Raw genomic sequence first — 26,666 nt, forward strand, 5'->3', positions numbered from 1 at the left:
GCTTATTTAACCAACGAAAACAGCAGAGTCGTCAAATCCATCGCAATGGCCGTTTAAAGGTGCAGTGTGTTGGCTTTAGGGAGATGGGATGTAATGCTCATGATTAGTGTGTAATCCCCATTTTGTTACCGAAGAATGAGCCTTTCATGTCTACATAGTGAGCAGGTCCTCTTCCTCGCAGTGCGCCACGTCGCGCCACCACGTCCGGCCCAAAACGGACGAACCAAACACTCTCGGCTCGAGCGAGGGAACTTTCATGTCTTTTGTGAGTTTTCGCAAGCGGGACACTTTCGATTTTCTTGCCCCCCTCGGAAAAAGGAGGGCGAAACAAGGGGTGATCAGTTGTTTACTAAATCCTACTGCACACTTCTCTAATTCTGCATTCGTTTTCACCAGTGTTACATTGTCAATGCGCGATAGGAAAGGAAAGTTCAAGATGCTTTCCTGCCAAGAGCGGGTGCGAATTCTCATCCGTCGATCGGGACGTCATCTGATCGCTTCCAAATGAATTCTGTAGCAGCGTACAGCCAAAGTCGTAAAGAACTACCATCAGTGACAAGAGCAAGGAGTCCTGCAACAGATGGTACGCAGTCCGCAGAGTCCTGCTCTCAACATCAGAGCTAGTCTGGAGTTACACGGAGAGACAGAAGCAGCCGGAACACCGAATGTGACAAGTTGAACCTAAATGAATAAAGACTAACCTTGAAAAACATGCATGCCGATTTAAAAGCATTGGGTGGTCAGAAGAAATATTGATTTTATTTTTGTTTTGTTCACTACACTTTATAATTGAATTAATGAATTAAAAACTATTCATGGCATTATTTTCAAAAGGATACAGTGCAGTAACCATCACTTGATAATGATAAGATAAACTGAAGAGTTCCCATGGATTAATGTAAAACTATAAATCTTCAGGAGATCCATATATTTGAATTAATTACTAACTAATTAATACAAATTGCGAGAGAAACCTCTCAAATAAGTTTTTCCACTGTTCTACTTTGCCGGTACGTAACGGTATAGAAATACCTGCAGAGATGGTCTGTAGGTATTTGATCCTTTAATAATCCATCCTGACTATAAGACTTAAAATATTGGACCTGAACGGTAATGTTGCAATTGAAACAGTTCAGATTACACCATGACCTGAAAGATCGTTTACAGCTTTGAAATACTCAACACACACTGTCAGCTTTATAAAAGGAGGATGAGGCAATGAATCTGTAAGTGGAAAATAAAGTCAATCCACTGAAATAGGCCATTGATAAGCCTGTAATGAAGCAACCCCAGCTGGCCTGAACCCCGAGGCTGGGCCTTATATCTTTGGTTGCTCTTTCAGTCAGGCATATTGAATCAGGAAGTGTATGTCTCCTACCACATACACACACACACATACATGTACACGCAGATAAAGCTGTTGATCTGTAATAGAGATGGCTGTGTCAAGTTTTCAAAAGCATTAGCACAGAGCCGGGACAGTGGGGGTGACACCGGGTTAAATGGCCATTAACCTTCCGCGTCTGCCGCTTCCACACAGGAGATATTGATCAAAGCCCCCGCGCACCCTCCCTGCGGAGGAAGTGCAGCCTTTGAAGGGCGTCGAGCACCTTCCCCGGATCTGCTCCCGGCTCCGCTTCCTCCGAGGGAGTTAATGCCCGAAGTCTGTCGCCCAGCCGCGGGCTGCAAAGCTGGGCCGGGCCGGCCCGCAGCGCCCGGCAGCACAGGGGACAGAGCAAGCGGTACTGTCTGTCTCCTGCTCGCCCCACGGGTACGGAGATGGAGTAGTGTGTCCGCTTTCAGTTTCTGCTAGCTCACCCCCCCCCCCCCCCCACTGCAACCCTTCTTTTATAGTCACACACACACACTCATTCTAGCAGGCTCACAGCGATGCATCTCATCTGCAGCTGTTTGATCTTGCGTGTCTGTACAGGGCTGCGGCTCATGCTGCGCTTTACTGTTAAACATCATTGGGCCGATGTTTCTTTGTCGCTCACTTCTTTTGTTGATCTACACACTGATCGGCCACAACATTAAAGTCACTGACAGGTGAGCCCAATAAGCATTGACACTCTCGTTACAGTGGCGTCTGTCAAGGGACGGGAAACATTAGGCAGCAAATGAGCAATCAATTCCTGAGGTTGATGACTTGAAAGCAGGACAAATGGGCAAGAGTAAATATCTTGAACTGATTATCTCCAAAACAGCAGGTCTACTGAGGTCATGCCAGTATGTAGTGGTTAGTATTTACCAAACCGGTGAACTGGTGACAGGGTCTTTTGAAGCGCAGGTCGGCTCATGTGGTTCGATGCCACAGAAGAGCTACTCGCAATTTATAAAGAAATGTGTTTTCAGCAGCACTCCACAAAAAATGTTCAGGAATTGTTTGAAGAACATGACAAAGTTCAAAATGTTGATTTGGCGTCCAAATTCACCAGATCTTAATTTGGCTGAGCATTTGTTGGATGTGCTGGAAAAACAAGTCCAATCTATGAAGCCCCACCACGTCAAAACTTCCAGGACTAACATCCTGGTACTTGACACCAGAGGACACCTTCACCGGTCTCGCGGAGTCCAACGGGTCCGAGTTGGCAGCATGAGATAAACCTGCACAATATTTGTCAGGTGGCTTTAATGTTGTGATGTAAGCTCTAAAAAAAAACCAACAACAACAAAAAAACCACCAATTGTGCCTCTACTTTAGTTTTCCCCTGCGAACTGTTTGAGAAAATCACCACTGACTGATGTAGCTGTCATAATACATTGTGACACGCTTAATTCCCCGCGGACGTTCATGTGTTTTAGATGTTGTAATACAAACACAACCTGACATTTGTTTGTGTGAGGAAGTCAAGTAGCTGTGAGTGACCGCCGGCTCTGTACGGGGAGAACACTCACAACCAGTTTTGATCTGTTCCCGTGTCTCCTCGAGCTCCCCGCGACCGCGCAGTCTCGTCGAATCACCCGCAGCAGCAGCAGCATCGGGCTGTTTGGACAAGATTCACCGAATAACACAGTTCAAAAAAACAGATAAGCGTTAAAGACTACCAGATGCTAACTTGAGGATTATTTGTGTGTGTTTTTCCACAACCTTTTTTTACTGCCCAAACCAATCATGGACCCCAGCTGCTTTCAATATCTCCAGCATAAACTGAACGCTCGCTTTGCTTTTGTCTGGCTGCTCAGTTTGAACATGTCGAAAGAGAAGGATCTCAGAGGAGAGTGTTTATTAAAAGAAATGTTGAGAGTATCCAGTGTCGATCCGACTGGAGGAGCCCCCTGCTTTAAAGGGACATGCGGATAAAAGCAGTAGACTAGAAATAAAAACAGAATCAAACATTAACATGACTCCACAATCAAAATGCAGATTTTCAGACTTTCAATTGTCTCTGATTGCTGCAGTGTGTCTGTCCAGAAACAGTCTCCATAATCATCCAGTAAACTCAAAGTTATTATCGGTTGGCTTTATACAAGACTGAAGGATCCCAAAAAGTTTGATGATATAAGGTCATGTTAAGAGTAGAGACAGGTTATAATTTTTTTGAGCAGTCATTAAATACGAAAAAATATAATGATTTATGCGACCATGGTCTTGTCTCAGAAATGATATTTTTCCTTGTTTTTGCAGCTCCTGGTAGTAATGTGTGAAGGTGGCGGCGAGGCACCTAAAAGCTGTTCTTAGAATAATATTCCAATAGTTCCGAGCGAATATCGAACAGTAATTTTAGCTTGAAATGGCAGAATTCAGTCATACTGGCACGATATGAAAGCAACAACCCTCTTAATTTAATTCAGTAGGAACGTCATGACAACAACACAGATTCATCCAAAAAGGAAACTAAACGCAGAAGAATGTCTTCCAGCATCTGGCAAAGCACTGAGCAGGACATTCAAATATATTTAAGTATTCCTTCTTGGCAAATTATGTCCATGGCTTCATCTCGTAATGCTACCTGCCAACGTGTCATTCCAAAGCTGGGTGCTACCAAAATAAAGAGTTTTCAAATGATTTCTGTGATCAACTCTCAATTAAATCAAGTTTAAACCTGAAATGCTTGGCTAAAGCTCCCGCGGCAGTCGTTCGCTGATCCTGCAGCTTGTTAACTGCACCTCCATCTGGCCAATAATGAAAAAAAAAACACACACAAAAAAACCTGAGCTGCGTTTAGTTTGAATTTGTTTTACGGCACCGTTTTCAACAGTCTTTGAGAGGCTTCCAGGCTGTTTGAAGTCACTGTTGATGTTGCCAACGACACCCACAAAGCGCCTGATTCTTTGACCACTGCTAATGGTCGTGCCACAATGAATTCTGCTCTGAAAAGCAACCAGCCCGGCCGTAGGATCACCACACGCACACGCACACACTCCGTGTTCAAATTCATCTGTGTATGTTCCTTTTCACCTGTGAAAAAGCAGAGATCGCGGGCCTTTCTATCCGCTCCTCACGTCTTGTACTCTCCTCTTCGAAGCTTGTGCCCCCACTTGAAGACTTTCATTAAAACTCCGCCGCCGCCGTCTCTGTCCAAAGCTGACGGACTGATATTAAAAGGAGGAGTGAGATTATTCAGTCAGCAGCTACACACGCATGTGAAATAAAAACTTTGTGAGGTGGGGAAAGGGGGGGGGGGGTTGGCTCTGCTCCCTCCGATGCGTAACCATCCAAACACATTGCTATCATGATGCGATCTGTACCCGGGACCACTCTCGAGCCCCCCAGGGGAGGCCACCATGGAGACATGGCACCACTTCAAGTGCAATTTCATTTCCACAAAAGCAGCAGCATGGGAGAGAGAGAGAGAGAGAGAGAGAGAGAGAGAGAGAGAGAGCGCATTGGATCTTGTTTATAAATAAAGTCATCCATAAATGATGGGACGTGTTGAGTGTGTGTGTGTGTGTGAGCGAGGTACAGGTGGGGGGCGAAGCATCACTGTCTGTATCCCCTTTCGCTCGGATGGGTTGCAGACGGCTGCCGAGAGGGTTTCTCCGCTCCCGTGGGGGTGGGGGCAGGGGGGTGGGGTGGGAGGGTGGGGGTGACTGAGCGCTAGCTTTGGGAGCAGCAGCACTAGTCAATGTGGCCGTTTGAAGTGAGCTGATCAAAGCTGGCGCTGCATCGGGTATACTGTTGCACTCAGTGGACGGGTTTGGAGGAGGCGGGGGAGGGGGGGGGGGGCATACAGAGTCACAGTTCCCTGTGTGGGTTTCCTGTCTGCCCGGATGACTGAGGCATTCACTGCTGCTGCTGCTGCTGACGAGGACCAAACGCCTGGTTTACTGTCAGGCTGGATTAGTTTGTTGTATCTTCTCTTGTTAAAGTGCATGAACAGTGCTGGAGGGGGGGGGGGGTTATATCTTGTTGAAATCCCACAACAGCTCCAGTAGTTTGTTTTTAATAATTAAATCACCCATTTCGTGGGTCAGTATTCCAGGTTGCCTGACTTGATCAACACCAGCACGCGAGTCACGCGTGTTTTTGTGAGCGTTGGAAAAAACGTGCGTTTTCTTGCCCTCGACAACACAATTGGCTCACTGCAAGTTCTCTCACACAAAATTGGATGTGAGCGCTTTTGCTGGAGTTTTAGGGCCAGAGCGCAATTGCCAAAGCACACACGCCGGTGATCACAAAAACGTGTGTAATTTCGGCGCTGGTTTCGATCAAGCTACGTAACTTGGAATACTTTGCTCTCAAAAGTTGCGGCTTCCTCCCGCGCCGTGCACACGACGAGGGACAGGAGCTGAGCTGTTTGATCCGCCGCCGTCCATCACGTTCCCTCAGGCCAATGAAAACAATTGAGTTTTGAACAATTACAACATAATCCATCTCTTCAATACAACAGACGAAAGCCCCGCGTTACGTCCCCAGTGACTCCTTTGCATTGCTCCATGCTCTGTGTTCAGCACCTAACCAGAGGCTGCAGTTGTTTAAAAAAAAAAAATTGACACAGGTGGCACTTGTGCGTCTGTTTCCCCCGAGGACCAGAGCGGGTCAGCTCCCGAGGGTGCCCACCGACAAGCCTCACTCCCAACACAAAGCTTCGGAGGGGGGTGGAGGGTGGGAGGGAGGAGGGAGGAGGGAGGGGGGAGCACAGATGTACTCTTCTCCTGCTGTCTCCTCCTTCTGTCCTCTTTTTCTGTGCACTCTCGCTCCTATGACATGCTCTTAAGGCAACCCCTCTCCACCCTTCACCCCCATACTTTTACTCCCTTCAACAACACCCTCCCCCCTCCCCCCCCGCCCACCCTCCTCCACACACACACACTCCACGTCTCTCTTCCCATTGGTTGAGGCAGCAGATGCACTTTCCAGCCTCATTGTGCCCCAGCTCTCCTCGACAGCCCTCATTACGCCTCTGGTCAGCTGAGAAACAATAGCAGGGGTCAACAGGGTGAGAGCTGTCGGAATTCCCATACACTCGCTCTCCCAATCATACACATGCCCACACGCGTGTGTACTCACACGCATCCATCACACGTAGACGTTTTCTTTTTTAATCCAGTGAATTTCTTTTACGATGACTTTCAACTAACGAAGATCAACGTACGGCACCAGAGAGGTCATAGTAAGTTGGCTAAATCTGCTATAATCAATGATTGTCATGATAGAAATGTATCAAACAACAACATCAAAATGTGAAAACGGTCACTCAGCGATGAACCTGAAGAGATTTATCACCGACATCTGCAGCAATTTCTGAGACTTTACAAAACATTGGACCGATGATAGACGGACACGGTTAGCAACTGGCTGCCAGATATGCAGTGGTGGTGCATTTAGCAGCTTGAGAACCAGACATTTAGGGTGGAGACCAAAAGCAGAGCTAAAACAGACAGAATATCGGGCACACATTTGGTCAGCTATTTAATCACGTGCTGACGCTAACAGGTGTGTCGTCTTTAAAGGCTATGATGTGTTAGCGTTGTGTTCACAACTTGTCCTTTGCTTTCTCAGTGTGACGAAACAACCGAGTGTTCGGTCTGTGTCAACTTTGAAAAGATTCCCCCTACGCGTCCTAGGCCGCAGTGACCTTTGACCCCCCCAAAATCTAATCCTTAGGGCCCTGTAAATGTTGGTGTTCCTCATATTGCGTTCACCAGCAATAAATACGCTTTTTTGGTTTGTTTTTTTTAGTATTTCTGTTCTGCAGTATATAAAGGCTTAATGAGTAGTTTCTAACATACTATATCGCAGGTGTACGAGGACATAACTCTTTATTCTGTAATTATCAACAACTCCACCACCCGTGGGCACCACTAAGTGGAGGCTGGTGTATAAATGAATGGCAGAAATAAAAAGCAGGTCTAATAGTATAAAAATCTGTGTTAATTGGAGCTTACATCAGTTTTGATGAACCCTGACCATTACCAAACACTTTGAAATCACCGCATGGCATTTTGTTCACTTCTAATAAAGCCTAATGTGAGGACTTAAGTAAAGTGTTTTCCAAATCAACAACAGAAATGACAGGAAAAGCTTGAAAGCGGATGGCGTTATTTATTCAAAAAAATAGTGTGGCAATAATTACATGTTATATCAGATAATGATAATAACTCCAGTATTGTCCATACCCAATATTAATATTAATGTATTCTCATATCTTCCCCTTTGTATTTCTGTCTCCTTTTTTTTATGCTTGCTAACAAAACAGTACATATCTTAATTTTATCCGTTTATGCTCCGAAGGTCATTATAAAAGCTGAAGTCTTCTCTGTTGGCGGCGCGGCATCACGAGGCTCAAGACAGGGCTCGTAATCTGAGACAGTGTGAGCTCATCAAAAGCCTTAAATGCTCTTTTTTTTTTTCTGACAATGTACCAGAAGACTCCATTTAATTCTGTCTAGTCTTTAAAAACGTATTCACTCTGATTTTTAAATATTAGTCAAAGATAACACAAGTAAATACAAAATGCAGTTTTTAAATGAAGGCTTTATTATTAAGGGAGAAATAAAATCCAAACCCACATGGCCCTGTGTGAAAAAGTGTTTGCCCCCTAAACCTAATAACTGGTTGGGCCACCTTTAGCAGCAACAACTGCAGTCAAGCGTTTGTGATAACTTGCAATGAATCTTTTACAGCTGTGGAGGAATGTTGGCCGACTCATCTTTGCAGAGTTGTTGTAATTCAGCCACATTGGAGGGTTTTCCAGCACCAACCGCCTTTTTAAGGTCATGCCACAGCATCTCAATAGGATTCAGGTCAGGATTTTGACGAGGCCACTCCAAAGTCTTCATTTTGTTTTTCTTCAGCCATTCAGAGGTGGACTTGCTGGTGTGTTTTGGATCATTGTCCTGCTGCAGAACCCAAGTTGGCTTCAGCTTGAGGTCACGAACAGACGGCCGGACGTTCTCCTTCAGGATCTTTTGGTAGACGGCAGAATTCATGGTTCCATTTATCACAGCAAGTCTTCCAGGTCCTGAAGCAGCAAAACAGCCCCAGACCATCACACTACCACCACCATGTTTTACTGTTGGTATGAGGTTCTTGTTCTGAAATGCGGTGTTACTTTTACGCCAGATGTAACGGGACACACACCTTCCAAAAAGTTCAACTTTTGTCTCGTCAGTCCACAGACTATTTTCCCAAAAGTCTTGGGGATCATCAAGATGTTTTCTGGCAAAAATGAGACGAGCCTTAATGTTGTTTTTGCTCAGCGGTGGTTTTGGTCTTGAAACTCTGCCATGCAGGCCATTTTTGCCCGGTCTCTTTCTTATGGTGGAGTCATGAACACTGACTTTAACTGAGGCTTTGGATGTTGTTGTGGAGTCTTTTGTGACCTCTTGGATGAGTCGTCGCTGCTCTCTTGGGGTAATTTTGGTCGGCCAGCCACTCCAGGGAAGGTTCACCACTGTTCCATGTTTTCTCCATTTGTGGATGATGGCTCTCACTGTGGTTTGCTGGAGTCCCAAAGCTTTAGAAATGGCTTTATAACCTTTTCCAGACTGATAGATCTCAATTACTTTCTTTCTCATTTGTTCCTGAATTTCTTTGGATCTCGGCATGATGTCTAGCGTTTGAGGATCTTTTGGTCTACTTCACTTTGCCAGGCAGGTCCTATTGAAGTGATTTCTTGATTGAGAACAGGTCTGGCAGTAATCAGGCCTGGGTGTGGCTAGAGAAATTGAACTCAGGTGTGATAAACCACAGTTAAGTTATGTTTTAACAGGAGGGGGCAAACACTTTTTCACACAGGGCCAAGTGGGTTTGGATTTTTTTTTTCTCCCTTAGTAATAAAAACCTTCATTTCAAAACTGCATTTTGTGTTTACTTGTGTTATCTTTTACTAATATTTAAATTTGTTTGATGATCTGAAACATTTAAGTGTGACAGACATGCAAAAAAAATTGGAAATCAGGAAGGGGGCAAACACTTTTTCACACCACTGTATGTATATATATATATATATATATAAAGATAATAAAGAAGATATGTAAAGATGGCAGGCTCCACCGTGTGCGAGTATATGTCGTCTGTGCGTGTGTGTGTGTGTGTGTGTGTGCGCTTCGCTGTGCCACTGAGGAGAGCAGATACTCTGTGTGATAATTACGGCCTGCATGTTCTGTCACCGAGCCCGGCTGGCTTTCATGCAGCACTCGTGCCCACCCCCTGCTTAACACAGGCTCCTGACTGCTAGTGACCTCGTCTCAGTGCTACAGCAGCCGCCTTGACTAATGGGCTATCGGAGATGGAGAACGTAGACGAGGGAATAGAAAAACACAGACGATAAAGAATCGGCACGGAGAAAGAGATACCGGACAATCCAACTTCTCCGGTTCCGTTTTGGTTTCTGATCTTGTTGCTCAGATTATTCATCTTTTCTTACATCTACTGTGATATATGGGAAGCCAATTTCCTCTTTAGCTTGTTGATTTTTTTTTGTTGTAATAATCGAAGAATATGATTAACAAAGTGCGGCTTGACATCCAGCCAGGTAGCCAGTAGGATATCCTACAGCGTTTCCATCATGTCACATAAAACCCACCCACAGTCACGGTGCAACAAAATGCAGCACTGTGCATCAGATTAGCATTGTTCAAGAAGTTTAGAGCTGGAAATTAGTAGCAAAAAGAAAAAGAACATACATTTATTGACATTTATTGTTTGAATGTCAAAATAAATATAGTAATCTGGAATATGAGGAACATCATTATTTCTTATGGTAACATTTTTTTTAATTTATTTCGTTTCTTTGTGGGTCAAACCACCGATTTTAATCGCAGGGATTATTTAATGCAACCTGGCACATAGACTGCAGCCTCGTCCAAAACTTGACGCCAGGGGGACGACACGAAGGGGGCCGGAAGACATTCTCTGTTATTCCGCTATCGAGCTCATTGAGCCCCGGAGAACAGAACAGAAGCCCCTCTGTCCAAAAATACCCTCACAAACATTCCACTATCTGGAGATTGGAGGCCTGGCACGAAGACCCACATTTATTTCATACTCTTGGAAACATCCGACATAGCAGCCACAAGTCCAGCAGCATTATTCCAAACTGTGCTCGGTGCTCAGCTGGTCTTATGCTCGCACGTCGGCCAGCAAATTGGAAATAGAAACTTCCATCATTTTGAGAAAAAAATACTATTTGTTATTTGTTGGGAACTACTCAACTAGCATTCAAAGAACCCAATCCTCCCATTTAGAGCCACCACAGGTACACGCAACCTGATGAGAAGCACCTCTGTAGCTTCATGTTTGACATGAGTGCTGTTTGCTCTGCACATCAAACCTCAAACTTACTTTGTGTGGGAACGAGGCGAGCTATTGATTGTTGATCTGCGGATAGACTGTTCGCTGCTTCGCTCTCAAAGGATTGCGCAACGCTGTGGTAGATTTATGATGAGCTAGCTTTGCCTGCCAGAGTTTACATTGCACCTTGTCTTTGTTTACTTTTTTTTTTAAGCAGTTCCACACATAACTTTTTTTTATGGCTGTTGTCGTCTGCATGTTTCTTTTGTTTGTACCTCAGCGTCTAATCTTACAGCGTCAAACATCTTTTAACGGATCCTCATGTTAACGTCCTCTTCTTCACTTCCTTTTGTTGTTTAATGTACATTACCCGCCACCTTCCGGTGCAAGTTATAACAACGACGAGTGTCTCATAAACTACTCGAGTTTTTCTTTCTTGATCGATCATCAAAAAATGTGAGCATCGTGACCTTTCCATGGAATAGACCATCACTGCAACCCAGAGCTATGCTGCCTGCGTGATTTAAAACAGCAGGAGCAGCGTTTTCACAAATAAAACAAAAAGACTGATGTGAAACTACAGGCAGGAAAATTCTTTAAAACATATTCCAATGTTCTCTGTAAAACTAAACCTAATCACTGTATCAACAACATATAAGACAATCAGTCAATTTGTTTATCAATAAATCAACATGTAATTTTTTGATAACCATTTTGAAATTTTGTCATTTAGTAAACAAGGATGTAAACATTCACATTTAGAATTTTGCCAAATGTGAAACTTTGGTTACTTTTTTGTCTCGTGTTGGTCAACTGAATATCTTTGGGTTTTCACTATTTTCTAACATTTTATACATTTTGTTTCAAACTAATAAATAACAAAGATAACTTTCTTTTTCTTTCTTTTTTTATAATGTGTAAGGATGAACTGGTGAGTAACGGTGGACTTTCCAAACTTCAGTATACAGTATATGGGTTTGCTTAATTAGAGACAAGTTTAAGTTGCCGTGTTTTAACAGCCTTGCCCTGTCTTGTGTTTACTCATTACCTGAAACTATTACGCAGGCAGTTTCCCGGTGCCGGGGAGTTGCCATCTCGCTCGTTTCGGCAGTTATTGCCAAGGGCCGGTTAGGCAAAGAGCAGAAACAACTTTCAGGGCTTTGGGCTTGGCACATACGGGCTTGTGAACAGCAGTTGAAAGGGTGTCGTCATCCTCCCTTCAGGATGCTGACAAAAATAAACAAAAGAGATATTTATGATGTGCGGTTAAATATGCAGCTGCTTCCCAGCGAGTCCTACCGCCTAAACAGCAATTCAAACTGGGACTTCTTCAGAGAGAAAAGAAGAAAATCGAGAATGTTGGTTTTCAATCGTTCGACATCGAGTCCAACCTCGCAGTCGTGGTTCAGAGAGGCCAAGCAGAGCGACGGAACGAGCCAAGAGCACATAATGTGATCAGATCATATCGGCACTCCCTGAGCATCCTCGGGCTCCGGTGAGCTCGAGGTTCGAGGGCAGAAGGGGGTCTGTTGATTTTATTTCTGCTCTGCGTTGCGACGGTTATAGTTCACTCAGTGTCCATTAAAGATCAATCAAGTGGAAAGTGTTGAGGAACGGAAAGCCCACCGAACTCGGCGTGTTTTCATAGGCCGCTGGATGACCTACCGCTCCACTGCACCGAGAATGTGGAGTTTGAAGAGCATAAAGACGCCAGGAATGTTGGAGAGTCGGTCTGGGAGGAGGGAACGATCCAGTCTGTGACTCTGGGCGAGCACTCGCTATGGGAGTGGTGTTACACACTCGCACCGTCTTCTGATCTTCTCTCAAGTTAAAAAACGATCACACCTCTCGCTGTGAAAACACAGGAAGGTTTCAGCATGAGAAACATTAACAGACTCATTAGAGCAAAAAGGGGCTCTGAAACTTATGCGAGTGGTACTTTTATTTAAGAATCTTAGTCCCGGTAACGTGTCGTGACATTTTCAGAGAAATACTTTGCTTTCTGTCACTGACTGTGCAGCACAACAGTGTTTCAAACTGTAGCCGGTTCAAAAAGCTTTTATATTTTTGGTTGCGAACACACAGGTCTGTTGCAGGAGGAATCCTCCACCGCACAGCAAGTGACGCGTTTCATGTTACCGGCAGCAACGGCACTTTGTTTGGAAATAAATAAAGAACTGCGTGGTTAGAATGGGAGGCAAGAACCAACACTGTTGATCAGAAAAAGAAAAGAAAAAAAATCAACAGAAAGTCGCATTTCATCAGATACAGAAGTTCTAAAGATAAGAGCGATGGACTCAAAGCGATCTCTAGTAAGTTTATTGCCAAAAAAAAAAAAAAAACAACACCATAGCATGAGCGAGTAATACCAAAGATGTCAGCAAAGGAAGAAAGAAACACAAGATTCCTGTGGATTACCACTTGAAAGGCACGCTCCAGCATGACTAAACAGAACGCAAGACTTCCAAGAGTACCATGTGAGAATCAGGTCAGGCACCAGGGAGGCAGCCGAGAAGAGAAACAGAAAGAGACGGGAATGTACCGCTGTAGGAAATTTGGGGAAATCCGGCCTGTCATGAATCGAGCTTGCAAGAAACAGCATGGGCACCTCTTAGCGGGGTATTAGTCTCAGGCCAGAGCTACAGGGAATCTTTCCCAGGCACCCTTCACCATATCGCGGAAGAGAGGATGAGTGCATTAATGCCTCGGGCTCGCTTTAAAAAGCCAGACTGGCTGACTACCAAAGGGGCCCACGGGCATCGACAGTAATCGCTAATGGCCCTCAGACAAGTTATCACCGAGCGCCATTGGCATTTTGACCACTTGACAGCTCGGGCTGCTTTAAAACTCAATTAAGACACAGATACATGTGAAACAGACTGCGGCATCCGTCTCCATGTTGGCCGCTCACTCATAGATGCACAGATACAGTTCTTTATTTCCTCTTTTGAATTCAATCACCTCCTAATTGATTTAACTCTCCACTGAAGGCAGGGCTGAATACGAAGCACCGCTCAAAGTTGCCCTCCGGTTCCCAGAAGCGGAGACCTCCCCGTTTCCATTTAATGCTTCTTAAAATACCGATTTGTTTCGGGGAGTGCAGCAAAAAAAAAAAAAAATAACACAAGAAAAAAAAATCCGCAAACATGCAGCTCGGTAATGACCTCAATTAGATAACCAACTCACCCGCGTTCTCAGCCTTCCTACGAGGAGTAGATCTTATGGAGGAACGGGGTAAATGAATGAGACCAAACTAATCAATGGTTTCCTTCCAATGCTTCAACGATAAATGCCGGGAGCATTTTTAATAGCAATACACACCTGACCTCGTCGGAGAAATGTGAACCGGGCGAAAGGCGAGTCGTTTAAATGGTCTCGCCTCGCAGGACGATCAATAATGTTTTGTGAACAGGGCCAGGCCACAGCAGGTAGACTTCACCGGCAATTAAAAGGGAGACAATAGTTTATGTGAAGAGGCTAAAAGCAGGAAAACAGCTGTGTGTGTGTGTGTGTGTGTGTGTGTGTGCAGGGGAACGTGGTTCAGGAAGAGCAAGTGGAAGATTGATTGATGCAAATGTCAGGTCAAAATGAAAATGTCCTGTGGATCGTGCTTGGTTTCCACAAGAAAGGAACTAGCAGGTGCTGGAGGCTCGGTGGCATATTTCAACGAAGTGTTGCTTATGGATTGTTTTGGTAATGACAAAAAGGATACAAAGAGGAAACGCTCCGGTGGCATCTTTCCTCGTGACTCCGATTCATTTTGGTGAGAAAGCTCACACGTGACCCACGGAGTGAATCCCAGAGCTGCCCTCAAATATTCGACGAGAAAAGTCTCTATTAGTTGTTTAGTCGCAGGGAGAGAAAATAAAACCTCAAACTTTGCCTCGTCGGAGAGCCGTTATGAATAACCCTGTTGTGGGAAGTAAGTAACTCTCACGTGCAAGAAGTATCATTAGCAGCACGTAGCCTCTGACACTCTGAAGTGCTTTTGCCGACAGCAGCGATTAAGTTACTGTAATCAGTCACAACGTGTGTGGAAAGGCTCAAGTTTCAGTGCCACAGCTTTCCAAATGTCCAAACCGTGCTCGCTGCCTCAGAAACAGAAATAAAGGCCCGTTGATGCAACGTTGCAACAGTCTCCCTGCTTCGCCTCATCGCTCACAGCGTTGAGACTAGTTACGAACCGGGCCGGAGTAAAGACACTAACACGGCCGGGACTCGCAGATCTGGAAAGGTAACATCGCCCGCAACAGGCTTTGTGTTTGCAGCCTTTCTTAATTGCTTGCACCTTTCACTTTCTATTTCTCAAGCTATCACTCTCTCATACACACACACACACACACACACACACACACACACACACACACACACACACACACACACACACAGGAAGGAGGGTGCAGGTCCTCTGGCTGTCGTCGACGCTATTAGGCCACGATACAATGATATACTGTGTTGAGATAAACGAAGAGAATGCTCGTCCTCCCTGCTGGATGTTCCAACTCATTCAGAATCACGAATGGCTTTTACCGTTAGCAATGTCGTTAATGGGAAGCTCACCTTGTGCGCGCGCGCGTTTGTAAAGGTTATATTTTAATTGTTCATTAACAAAACACATCGAATCGAATGGATATCATAAACATGCGGCGACTCTTGGGCTCGACAACCAGCGAGAGTCTTTCGCTGGGCGGGGGAGGGGGGGGGGGAGGGCGGGGGGGGGGAGGCAGATTGACGGGTCAAAGTTCACCAGAGTCAAACTCTATATGCCCGGCGTGTAACGCATTTGCTTCACCTACACGAGTAAATCCACTGTCGCAGTGACTCTATTGAAATAACCGTGTTGGGAGTCTGAAATGTCTCGTTATAAACACGCGTGTGACCGAGCCCTATGAGAGTCCGGGCACCGAGCTGGCGGAGATGGTCTTCCGCTGCTCGAGTACCAAAGAAAGGGAAACCAAAGAGACAGAGCGAGGGTAGAGGGGGGTGAGAGGGTCGGAGCAGTAGAGAATCAGATTTGGAGTAATGATGGGAGATGTGCTATTTTCTTCAGATGAAAGCTTTTCTCATCTAAGTGTGAGCCAATTATTTTTCTTGTTGAGAGAAAATATGAACATGTGTTTGCTGTGAATCAGTGAATAATGGCACTCCGCACAAGGACCTCTGAACGCACACGTACATGCACACACGAGTGTGTGTGTGTGTGTGTGTGTGTGTGTGTGTGTGTGTGTGTGTGTGTGTGTGTGTGTGTGTGTGTGTGTGCGTGCGTGCGTACACACTCATGCCCTGTGGGATGGGTGACGTCATGTTTGTTGTGGGGTGGGCGGCTCCTGATTAAAGATTAAAGTCTGGCACTGCCGAAGGTGTTTTTTAGGGTTTTGAAGATGGACAGGAGCAAAACATTCCCACCTCATCATTAGGCTCTTACAGCTGAAAGATAAGAAACTCTTTTTAAGTCGCGGCCCCGGGCCCCAGAGGACCCCGACCTCTGACTGACAGGCTCAGGCAGATTTATTCTCCCGGTGGACACGGGGTCTAAAAGGAAAAACAACATTCTTCCAGTGGCCGGGCGTGTAAACGTATCCGCCGTCTACACCGGAAGACGGTTTTAGGTTTGGGAATGTTTACAGTATGGTAAAAGAAAGAATTCCCTCGGGGAGAATCCCAGGCTCGGAGCTGCTCATGTCACCGGCCAGACGGCTGGCAGAAGCCTGAGGCCTGAGGTGACGATGACACGCAAGACTCTCAGGGCGGTAAATCCATCAGCGCTGACAAGACCGAGATGGAAGGTCGAGCACGGCCTTCGACGCTGGAGCCTCTCTCCGATTCTACTTCCTGCCTGGAAGCCGAATCTACTTCTGGTGAGAAAAACTTCCATCGCGTGAAGTCATCCAACACCAAAGTGAGGATGATTCGTTTTCAGAGAAAGTCGCGTTCTGCCGACGTGGATTCCCTTCTGTGCAACAACAATGCCTCTCCGCTGACATCACCAGCAGCGAGAGCACGTCATCGTGTCTGCATGTGACATTTTAATGCCTCAAGAATTATTTTCCGGGTGGGAAATTCCCCCCCCAAAAAAAAAAACATTGACATGTCACAGCACACTAAAACGCTCAGTCATGATGAATAACAAAAAAACAAAAAAAAAAACTACTGAATGAGTTTTTTTCAGGGTTGAAGGTGGGCGACCAGCTGTGTAAACATTACTGTTTTAGTAATTATTTTTTTTTTTTTTTAACTAACTACTAAATAAAATACGCTAACAAAATTGAATAAAACGTCCGAATTGACTGTCTGTAAACGCGGCAAACAAGGAAACTCAATCAAAACATCAGATAAAATGTCAAATATTGGACCCAGAACTAGCCAATAATGTCCGCAAACCACAGCATTTGTCTAAATCTGATTAAAACACAGAATTAGAGCAGTTACTGGCTCCTTCAGGCCAAATCCTGTCCGAATTATCCGCCCCCCTCCTCCTCCTCCTCCTCCTCCCCCTCCCCACAGTTGCCTGACCCCGGGCCAGAGCCTGGGAAGTGCCAGCCACACACAACGGACAACACGGAGGGAGGGGAAGAGGGGGGGGGGGATGCAAACACACAAGACAGAGACACACAGAGAGAGAGAGAGAGAGAGACACGGCTGCAACCGAAGTTTCTTCGCAAAGATCATAAATAGAAGATGCCCCGAGCTTTAAAAAAAAACAAAAAATAAAACAAAAAGACATCTGAAGTAAGTCGTCTAGGTCAAAGCAATTTGTCTGAGAGATGACTGCTGAAAAAAAAGTTGGGAGAGGGGAGTCGGAGGCAAGTCCTCCCACGGTCACAGCAGGGACGGGCTGGGTGTGTGTGTGTGTGGGGGGGGGGGGGATTTGCTGTCAGCCTCTCAGAGAAGGTTACAGACAGAGATATGGAAATGTCTTACCTGACGTGTCCCACATGTTCAGCTCGATCCGGTGCTTGTCTATCTCAAAGCTGGCTGTGTAGTTTTCGAACACTGTGGGCACGTAGTTCTGGAAAACAAGAGATTTTATTTTAGGTATCCAATCAAAGGGGGACATGAGGAGCTGGTGTTTACAACAGCCGCTGTGAGGAGACTAGTGGGAATATCAGTACATTTAAAAGGATACAGCTGACAATTAATATCATGGGAGACACGTTGTATTCATCATTTTGGGGATATTATAATGTGTATAGAAATATAGTAATAAATAAGCAGGTAATGACAAAGACTCAAGTTTTCTGTCCATTCAGACACAGGATTGTAATTTTACAGGCTTTCATTCCACTTCACCTCCACAGTGCTTTCTCTCCCTCTTGTTTTAATAATACTGGATTCAGGCAGGTGGACGTAACCCGCTTCATTCCTGCTGAAGTTGAGCTGTCAAATTCCAATGGCAGCGCTCCTGTTTTATTCATAAACTCTGGATCTTCCTTAGAATAATTAAAAAATAATAATAATTTTAAAAAAAAAAAATAAAAAAAAAGGCTAAGTTAAGACTTTTTCCTCAGACCTACCTCAGGATAGCAGTCCTTCGCAAAGACGTGCAGGAGTGCCGTCTTCCCACACTGCGTGTCCCCGACCACCACAATCTTACAACGGCTGCCTAGACTGTCCATGGTTTGTCCGTCAGACGTGTGTTGTTGACACGGGGAGGGTTCGCATCCAGCATCCGACACGAGACGCGGCGAGATCGAACGCTGAGAAGAAATATGAGCAAATACATGCGCTGAGCCGCCGGTGCGCTTTATCCAGCTTCTCCTTGTCCGACGCGCATGCAGCCTCTTCAGGTCCCGCTGACACACTCCGTCTGACTGGTCGGCTACCAAAAAAAAAACCCACAAGCAGGTCGCTCTCAGCCCTCCCTGGAAAACTCCGGTACTTTGATTACTGGCCACGCCCTCCTAATATTCACGTCCGAGACACATCACTTCCATGGAATTGGCTGCTCCTCCGGGAAATAAAAAGCCTATCATGATTTGTGACCTTTTCCTCTTTGGTTTTTTTTTTTTTTTTTCCCCTTTATTTTATATCGTTATAAAAGTTCAGTGATATTAATGACGGAAAAAGTTAATGGAAAAGAAATCCCTATAGTGTCTGTGTGTTATACAGACCTCACTTTGTTCCTACTAATGAGAACGTAACCTGATCAAGATGTCTTGTCACGTTTTCTATTTCTGACCTCCTATGTCACCATTACGTCTGTAATATTACTATAAAAGGTGTTATCACAAGATCTCAGCACCACTCGTGTTTGAACAGAGAGCTACTTTATTCTCTTCACATTAACTTTACGTGATCTTTGGTGATGGACATTTTTAACTTGTTCAGCGTCACCTGGGTGCATCTGCACACATAGATTAGGCATTTTTGTGGTTTTTCTTTCATATTTGATGTTGATTATGATGAGACAAAAACACACACAAAAAAAAATCAGCAATGTTCTGTGATGAGAGCTTTTAAATATGCAAATATATAAATTCCAAGTTTACATTTCTTGGAGGGCAGACAGTATCAAGTGAAAGTGTTTGTAGGTTATTTCTTTGGGACTTGGTATATTACTTTTAATTATCCTTAAGAGTAAAGACTTTGTAGCTGTTTTTCTTATAATAATCACTCACTGTAAAGATCTTCTTCTTCTTTTTTTTTTTTACGTCACTGTTGGCAAAGCAGCATACATGCTCAGCACATTAGGCCTCGTGATTTAGTGCCAACATGACCTTTTAATGGAGATACAATAAATGTAGCGTACCCGCATAAAACGGTCCATCAAATAAAGTAGTTCGAGGTGACTGGGTTGTCTTTATGGGCCTCGTTGCCTTTTATTTAGTTGATATTCCTCGGAAGTGCCCCACGGAGTTAATGTTTTTTTGTGAATGAGATAATGAAATGACGCGGCACCACGTGCCAGTAAAGGTCAGCACTGTTGAGTCATGTCATGTTGCCTGAAGAGCGACACTGACTCCTGCTGGGCATAAATGGTATTATACAATTCACATACCTCATGTATGGTATTATATGAAATCTATAAGCGATACAAATAAATACATCAACAGAAATGACACAATAAGAGGTAATATTTTAAAGCCTAAAATATAACCCCATATGCTTCTTTCACACACAGAGTTTATCATTTGTATTTTTTTTATTATTATTATTTCCTCGACAGACTAATTTTATTAATGTCAGCAAATGAGTCTTAAGGTTGAATAACATTTTAGATATATTTACAAATGATAAAGTGCTTAACAGATAACACAGATTTTACACAATTTACTAAAAAACAATGCATCCTATGAGTTGTTGCTTTATAGATTAAAAGGTAGTTTGGACTTACTTTCGGGAAAATGAGTGAATGCCATCTTAGATTTAATGTATAGAGAGAAGAAGAAAAAAAAGACGCCCTGTGACTGATGTGACACCTTTTCATTCTATTGTGGACTTGGTCTCTCACTTTTTCTACACCATGTCTGGTAATAGTGTTCTGTAACCCCGACAGGATTATGTGGTTGAGCAGGTTAACTATTACAGATACAGTATGAGTCCTCATGTGAATATTAAATTCAATAATTTGTCCGAATTTATATTTCCAACAGTCCACAGTTCCAGGCTTTCTATGCCTTGTTATTAGAGCAACCTGTTACAGCTGAGTTTACCAATTATTTTTTTCCAATGTTAAAGATTACCACTGTAATACTGTAGTGTTCTGAAACCTGGCCAAAAAAAAAAAAAAAAATCCTAAATTGCCCATCTTGCTCAATGACAGCTGGAGTAAGTGAGAAAATATGACTGTGATTTGGATGAACTGACTCTTTGCTGTCAAAGCCCCGTCATCCATCTTGGAATCAATAGAACAGCAGGTGGCAGTGTGCATTTATCACTGGAAGAGGCTTTTGACTATTTTAGTCCAGGACCCCCAAACCTTGTGGGACACCATTGACAGCATATTATCCTCTTTCTATACAAGTAAATAGAGTAAAAACTCGGGAGTCACTAATATTATGCTCAAGCTCAATCATTTTGTTCCTATAATAACGTTAGGCGTTTTCCTTATCAATTTCAGATAAACACCGCCACCACCTCGAGTGGGTTGTTTTTTCTTGTCAAGGAAACTACTGTCTTAAAATAGCTGAGCACAATGCAAGATGCCTCATAAGACAAGAAGACCGCGTTCCACTTTCTGCAGACTAAACCAGTCACATTACACGTGTTTGCAACAAGCGTTTACATGTACACATGAATGCATCGGTATTTACGATGAATGGTGGGGTGGATAACGCTCATTCTCATGCTGACTTGTTCAACACAGTGTGCTCCACCTGCCACCAGGTGGGTGTAGTGTTCTGCAATACTCATTGGCCTGTTTAACAGTAGGATTCTGCTGATGACTGTCTTGTGCTACAAGAGGCTTTGATGGATAGTCTGCTCAACAAGTAAACTCATTACACCCGTGTATTAATTGAGCAGAGATGCCAGCACCAGATCGTTCAGTATCAGTTTAACCGTATCAAGAAAATATATTAATCACCTAGTGGCTTAGTTGGTAAGGAGCCAGTATGCAGAGACTTCTGGTTCCTTTAAGCTCTCAGTTTCTGTGAACATGCCAAGGAGAATTTAATTAGGCTTTAGACTTCAACGCCAAGTTATTTCACCCTGCATTTCAGCTTAACCCCAGAAAAATAAATACATAAAAAATAAAACTGTAGGGTAGTTATTACGCTCTAAAAAAAAACACACATTGAGCCAACTGCTGGTAGAATTGCGTTGAGCCAACTCAAAGTTTTAAGTATGCTGAATCAGCCTTTCTGCCATAATCATAAGCATTTTAAGTAGCACTTAATGTGTCATTAACACAAGTTTTTTGAGTTGAATGTACTTATGAAATAAAGTCGGTCAAATAATTGTTTCACTATTAAAAAGCATTTTAAATCCATGCTCTTATATTTCTCTAGATTAATAATAATTCATAAAAAAATTTTTTTTAAAGTATCTACCTGAAATATCTCAAATATTTATAGCCTTAGGAATGTTACTCTTTATTCTGGTGTTCACTATTACAAAATATTCAATGTAGTTTTATTTATATTGTACCAAAACACAACATAAGATTTCTAACAATTCCCAGTTATGAGTCGTGTTTTTGGAGCACTGACATGTTGAACCTGTCTCCGGGTCAACATTTATGGTGGTTGCTCCTGTGTTACACAACAATGCTGAGACCAACCAATGTTTGTTTGTTTGTTTGTTTGGGCCTAAGGGGTAAACGTTTGGTAAATTTGAGAGAATAAATCGGATATAGTAAACACACACAAATACTTTTCAGCATAAGATGCTGCTTTGTTGCCTCCTGTCGTGGAGGTCATGGAGGTCGTGGAGGTCGCAGGTTTAACGCAGTGATTCTAAATCTTACCAGGTCTGGATTGGTCAACTGGCTACAGATAAAATTGTATATATTGAAGTATGTCGTTTTACTTCTTCGAGTCACTGAGGACAAACTAAACAATACAAGCTTAGGAATAAAACCATTTTTAATTACTTTTGTTTGAAATTACAGGGGTTGCAAATTAATGTTACTTAATCCAGCTGAATGAGCCGATGGGGCTGGAAACACTGATTTAGACAAAAACAACAGCACTGTGATGATTCAGAATCTTGCTCAAAAATATTATAATAAAACCTGAAAAAAATAACATTTACCTTTGTTTATTGAGAAGGTAACCAGGCTGAATGCAACAATAAGCACCTTGATACTTCCAGTAATAAGTCACCACAGGCACACGGAGGTATTATCTGCAGTAATAATTCATGCTGACAGCCATGTGGGAGATTTGAATGATTTCTCATTTGTCTGTTTCTCTTTCTAGATTTGTTGTAAATCCCAGTATTTGCACACTTTTAATGGAAAAGAAAATATCCGTGTGTTTGTAGCTCAGACACACACACACACACACATCCTCGGAGACAGCTCAGACTCCCTGCAGACTCAGTCTATTTGCCTGGCTGAGGTGACACAGTACTTTATCCAGGCCGAATTACACCACCAAGAAACATTATGCACAACGGTAACCTACTTAGACAACATAAAGAAGCCTCCAAACTACACAAGGTGTCCCAGAGAGTGCATCTTTGTCCCTGCTTTCCTTTAACTCCAGCCATTTAAAAAAAAAATTTTTTTCGATATGGACAGATTTGAGTTTATTCTGAAATATTCTCAGTCAATATAACATAGAAATTGTTTGCTTAATGCTTTTTTTTCAGACTCCAACCTGCAGTCCGACTCGTTTTCCTGACTGTGCCTTGCTTGTACATCACCATCCTCGCCCTGTCAGAGCTAATGAGCAGAAGAGCCACTCTCCCAGCACTCACAGCATACTGATGTGTATTATTCAGAGCGGCTCAGTGTGGTTGGTCAGAGGAAGAACAGACATCTGCCTTGTAACATTTTTGCCGTGTGTCAAAGCGGCTGATCAATAATGGCTGCATCCTACATCATTAAGCCGCTGTGGGATATCGATTTGGGACGTTGCTGACTTTGGCCTGAGAAGTGCTGAGTGGCACTTTGTGGCCACAAGGTGTCTCACCACTGCTGTTTGAATGGACCCTGGGCAAGTCCCTCATCCAGTCAGCAAGTAAATATCAATGTAGTCTGGTTTCTTTTTGTGACAAGTGACACAGACATTCACGATCGCAAAATCTGCTTCTCTAAGCTTCCAAGACTTCCAAGAAACTTACAAGTTACAACTAATAATATCCACAATGTCTCGTGTGTTTGCTTTTGTTGGAAGAGGTCATCCTGTGGCTCTGCATTCCCCCACCCCTCACAGAAGCTGAATAAAACAAAGCAAGTTATATTTCATCAAAAACTGGCGCGGCCTCAATTCGAGCTCGTATTTTTTCAGAGCTGCCTGCGCGGGGAAGTTCCAACAATGAGCCATACGCAGACCCAAAGTTCCTGCAAATCGTACTGCAGAACAGGCAGCATAAACAAACGTTTCCTCTGGCTCCTGTTCCCCAAACCTCACTGCTAAACAAGCAGTACACAGACAGTGAATGATTGCAATTGTGCTTAATTTAATTGAAGAGCTGAGGTATATTGTTACAGCTCCGAAATGATAAACCAACATGCAATATTGACTTTCTTACTCTCTCATATCATAATTTGTATGTTTATTGTTATTTATGTTTCTGTATTTCACAAGCTACTTTTTTCTCCAACCAGCTTCATATTATCCTGAAGATTTGCAGAAATAACTAGATTTTAGGGAAGGGTTTTGCCAGGTTTGCGTTTACATTTGTCTCTCAGCCTCCGAGGACATTTTTTGCAAATCACTTCTCTGCTTGATGCAATATAGGCTTATTTTATAGCCCTACCCAAACAGCCAAACCCACCCAATCACACAAGCCAATCCCTGGCTTTCACTGCGCTCCGCGTTTTCCAGTTTGCCTCCGTCTCGTCCCACTCACACTTTCTGTCAGAGCTCGGCGTTGACAGCCACTGATCAGCCCACTTTGTCGGGGTTTGTGTCTCCATGCAAGACTGCTGAAAAAGAAGCTGTGACTCTCACATTTTCTTTGAATTGCAAGACGAGTACACGTAGCAAAAAAAAAAAAAAAAAAATAACAACGAGCCTGTCCACGGCAACAAAAGCACAAGTGAAAAAGCCTTTAAGTCATTTTCTGCACTCATCTCTGTCTCGCAGCCCCTCTGCACAATGTCTGGAGAAGACGCACCTGCCCAGCAGCAAAACGCCGTGGACCAGAAGCAGGAGACCAAACCCACCGAGGAGCCCAAAACCGAGGCGCCCAAGGTGGAGCCCGCACCCGCTGCAGCTGCCGAAGCAGCGGCCACGCCGGCGGCGACCACCGAGAAGGTCCCCGAGGAGGAGACGTTCACCTACCGCGCTCTGGTGCTCACCGGCTACGGGGGCTATGATAAAGTCAAGCTGCAGGTGAAGAAGGGCAAGCCGGCGCTGAAGGCTGGCGAGGTCCTGGTGCGGGTGAAGGCGTGCGGGCTGAACTTCGCCGACTTGATGGCCAGACAGGGGCTGTACGACAGGCTGCCGTCCCCGCCGGTCACCCCGGGAATGGAGTGCTCCGGGGTGGTGGAGGCTGTAGGGGAAGAAGTAACAGACAGAAAAGTAAGCAAACATAATACACAGCTTGTCTTTTATCACTTGAAATCGCATGTTGCTGATTGTATTTGATTGTTTAAGTGATAAATATATGCATTTTGGTGCTGAACAGCTACATCTGGATATGGGCGTGTCAGGCTTGCTCGCTGCTGAGGCAGGGATGGTAGTGCTGCTGTGTCATGTCAACAGTTTCATGGTTTAATTAATTTAATGTTAATAGGTTATTGGATCAGGCATTTATCTAAAAAAAATAATAATAAAAAAAATATGGTAATAAAAAAAAAGGCTTGGTTATGACTTAGGTGCGGATTGTTCATCCATTAATTCACTTGTGCATAAAGGAGACATCACTTGTTGTCTAAAAGTTGAAACCAATGAAGCCTGTTCGTGTGTTTATGTTTTATTTTATCACTGCAGAAAAAGACAAAAGTGAGTAAATGACACAAGTTGAGTACAATGCAGCCAGCAGCAGGCGTCGCCCCTCTTGTCTCCCTGCTTTTCAAACTGCGCTGCCGGTGCGCACTAGATTGAGCAACTTCCAAGTTCAGGATAGTTGCAGAGATGGAGATTAATTCTCTGTTCAGAGCTCACGAAACATGTGTGCTGTAAGTTTAAATCTTAAATAAACGCCTGCAAATCAGTTGCATGCCCTACATTATTGCTGCACCCACGCTGTAGTGCGCTTTGATGTGCGCCAAGGTGTGGAGCGCTGCGTCAAGTTAACCAGTGATGGGATACGTCAAGACCGGAAATTAAATGGTTGTTCCTTCAAAATTAAAGCTGTGATCACGCCCCTTAGCGTTTACTTTGGGTTGTTATAGAGACAAAAGAAGCGAAAATGAAAATGTATGCATGATATGAAAACCAGCATGCACAAGAGTACAATAAATCATTTCGATGACAAAATGTTGCGCAAGAGACCGGATGTAATTGTTAAAACTGCTGGCGTGCAGTTGTATCTTGCTTCTGTTAACCCTGAATGAACCTGCAAAACGTTTTTTTTTTTTGGTATGATATACAAGATGCCACTGATCCCTACTTTCGCTACTTTGCATGCAAAATGTTAATTGTGACTGGACTTTTATTTTGAAAACTGAGGAAAGATGTCCCAGTTATTAATATAACTTGACACCGGTGAAGGAGACCGGAGTCACCGACGCCTTTTGTTACCGGGAGCGACGGTGGCGCACAAAACGCACCGAATGGAAAGGGCGAGGCGCGACGCGACAGACAGCGTGGTGTGAGGAATGGGATCTCTCGCTTTCTTTATCAACAGATAACGCATCGCCTTTGTTGCATTCAGAAAATATTTACAGCCGTTATGGTTGAAGTTGAGACCGTTGATCTCTCAGACAATGAAGCCAATTAAAGAACCTTCATAAAAGACCTTTCTTTAGTGTTGCAAGAGGGTTATCTTTCTCACATTGCATGATGAGTCACAGGCCTATATGTCTGTCTCCTGGCCGCTTGGCATCACCACGGTAACGCCTTAGAAAGGTAATTAAAAACGACAAAACCCAAAATGTTACACACCAGCCAATGATGACTCACGCTGTTTGTTGTAACATTTCCCCCACATCAGTTGATATCACACCACGCTGATCACATGCAGGAGCAGAATGAGTGCATCTGGCTGGGAGTGGCACATGTGTCAGCGGAGTGTAGATCCATAGATGGAGGAGGAATCTCTGCAGGCTAACAGGAGTACGATTAATGAAATGATTGGTGATGGGTCAGGTAACAGCAGCCCTGCATCGCAGAAGGCGGAGACCTTTGTGTTTCTTGAATACTTTATTGCTTCTTTCCTCATTGTCAGTAATGTTGATTGGATTTAAAGGTCACAAACCACACACACA

At 43.9% G+C, this 26,666-nt stretch overlaps 3 protein-coding genes across 4 annotated transcripts in view; 1 reads left to right on the plus strand and 2 right to left on the minus strand.

Moving 5' to 3' along the window:
• The window catches only part of rnd2 (Rho family GTPase 2), a 29,905-nt gene extending 11,351 nt beyond the window's left edge, over nucleotides 1-18,554 (minus strand). Inside the window, exons 1-2 of the mRNA XM_069709148.1 lie at nucleotides 18,196-18,554; nucleotides 17,603-17,690 (exon numbers count right to left, since the gene is read on the minus strand). Of these exons, the coding sequence (XP_069565249.1) occupies nucleotides 17,603-17,690; nucleotides 18,196-18,297 (190 nt within the window). The 5' untranslated portion in view covers nucleotides 18,298-18,554. The remainder of the gene's footprint in view (nucleotides 1-17,602; nucleotides 17,691-18,195) is intronic.
• rprml (reprimo-like) overlaps nucleotides 1-26,666 on the minus strand; it is a 245,653-nt gene that overhangs the window by 113,259 nt on the left and 105,728 nt on the right. The window lies entirely within an intron of this gene.
• Nucleotides 24,141-26,666, plus strand: part of vat1 (vesicle amine transport 1) — a 33,942-nt gene continuing 31,416 nt past the window's right edge. Inside the window, exon 1 of the mRNA XM_069709133.1 lies at nucleotides 24,141-24,816. Coding sequence (XP_069565234.1) covers nucleotides 24,391-24,816 — 426 coding nt within the window. The 5' untranslated portion in view covers nucleotides 24,141-24,390. The remainder of the gene's footprint in view (nucleotides 24,817-26,666) is intronic.

Source organism: Brachyistius frenatus, unplaced genomic scaffold, assembly GCF_029030835.1.
Source record: "Brachyistius frenatus isolate BFR_SWC_R1_liver_20210118 unplaced genomic scaffold, ASM2903083v1 Contig_80, whole genome shotgun sequence".
In the NCBI taxonomy this organism is placed as follows: Eukaryota; Metazoa; Chordata; class Actinopteri; family Embiotocidae; genus Brachyistius; species Brachyistius frenatus.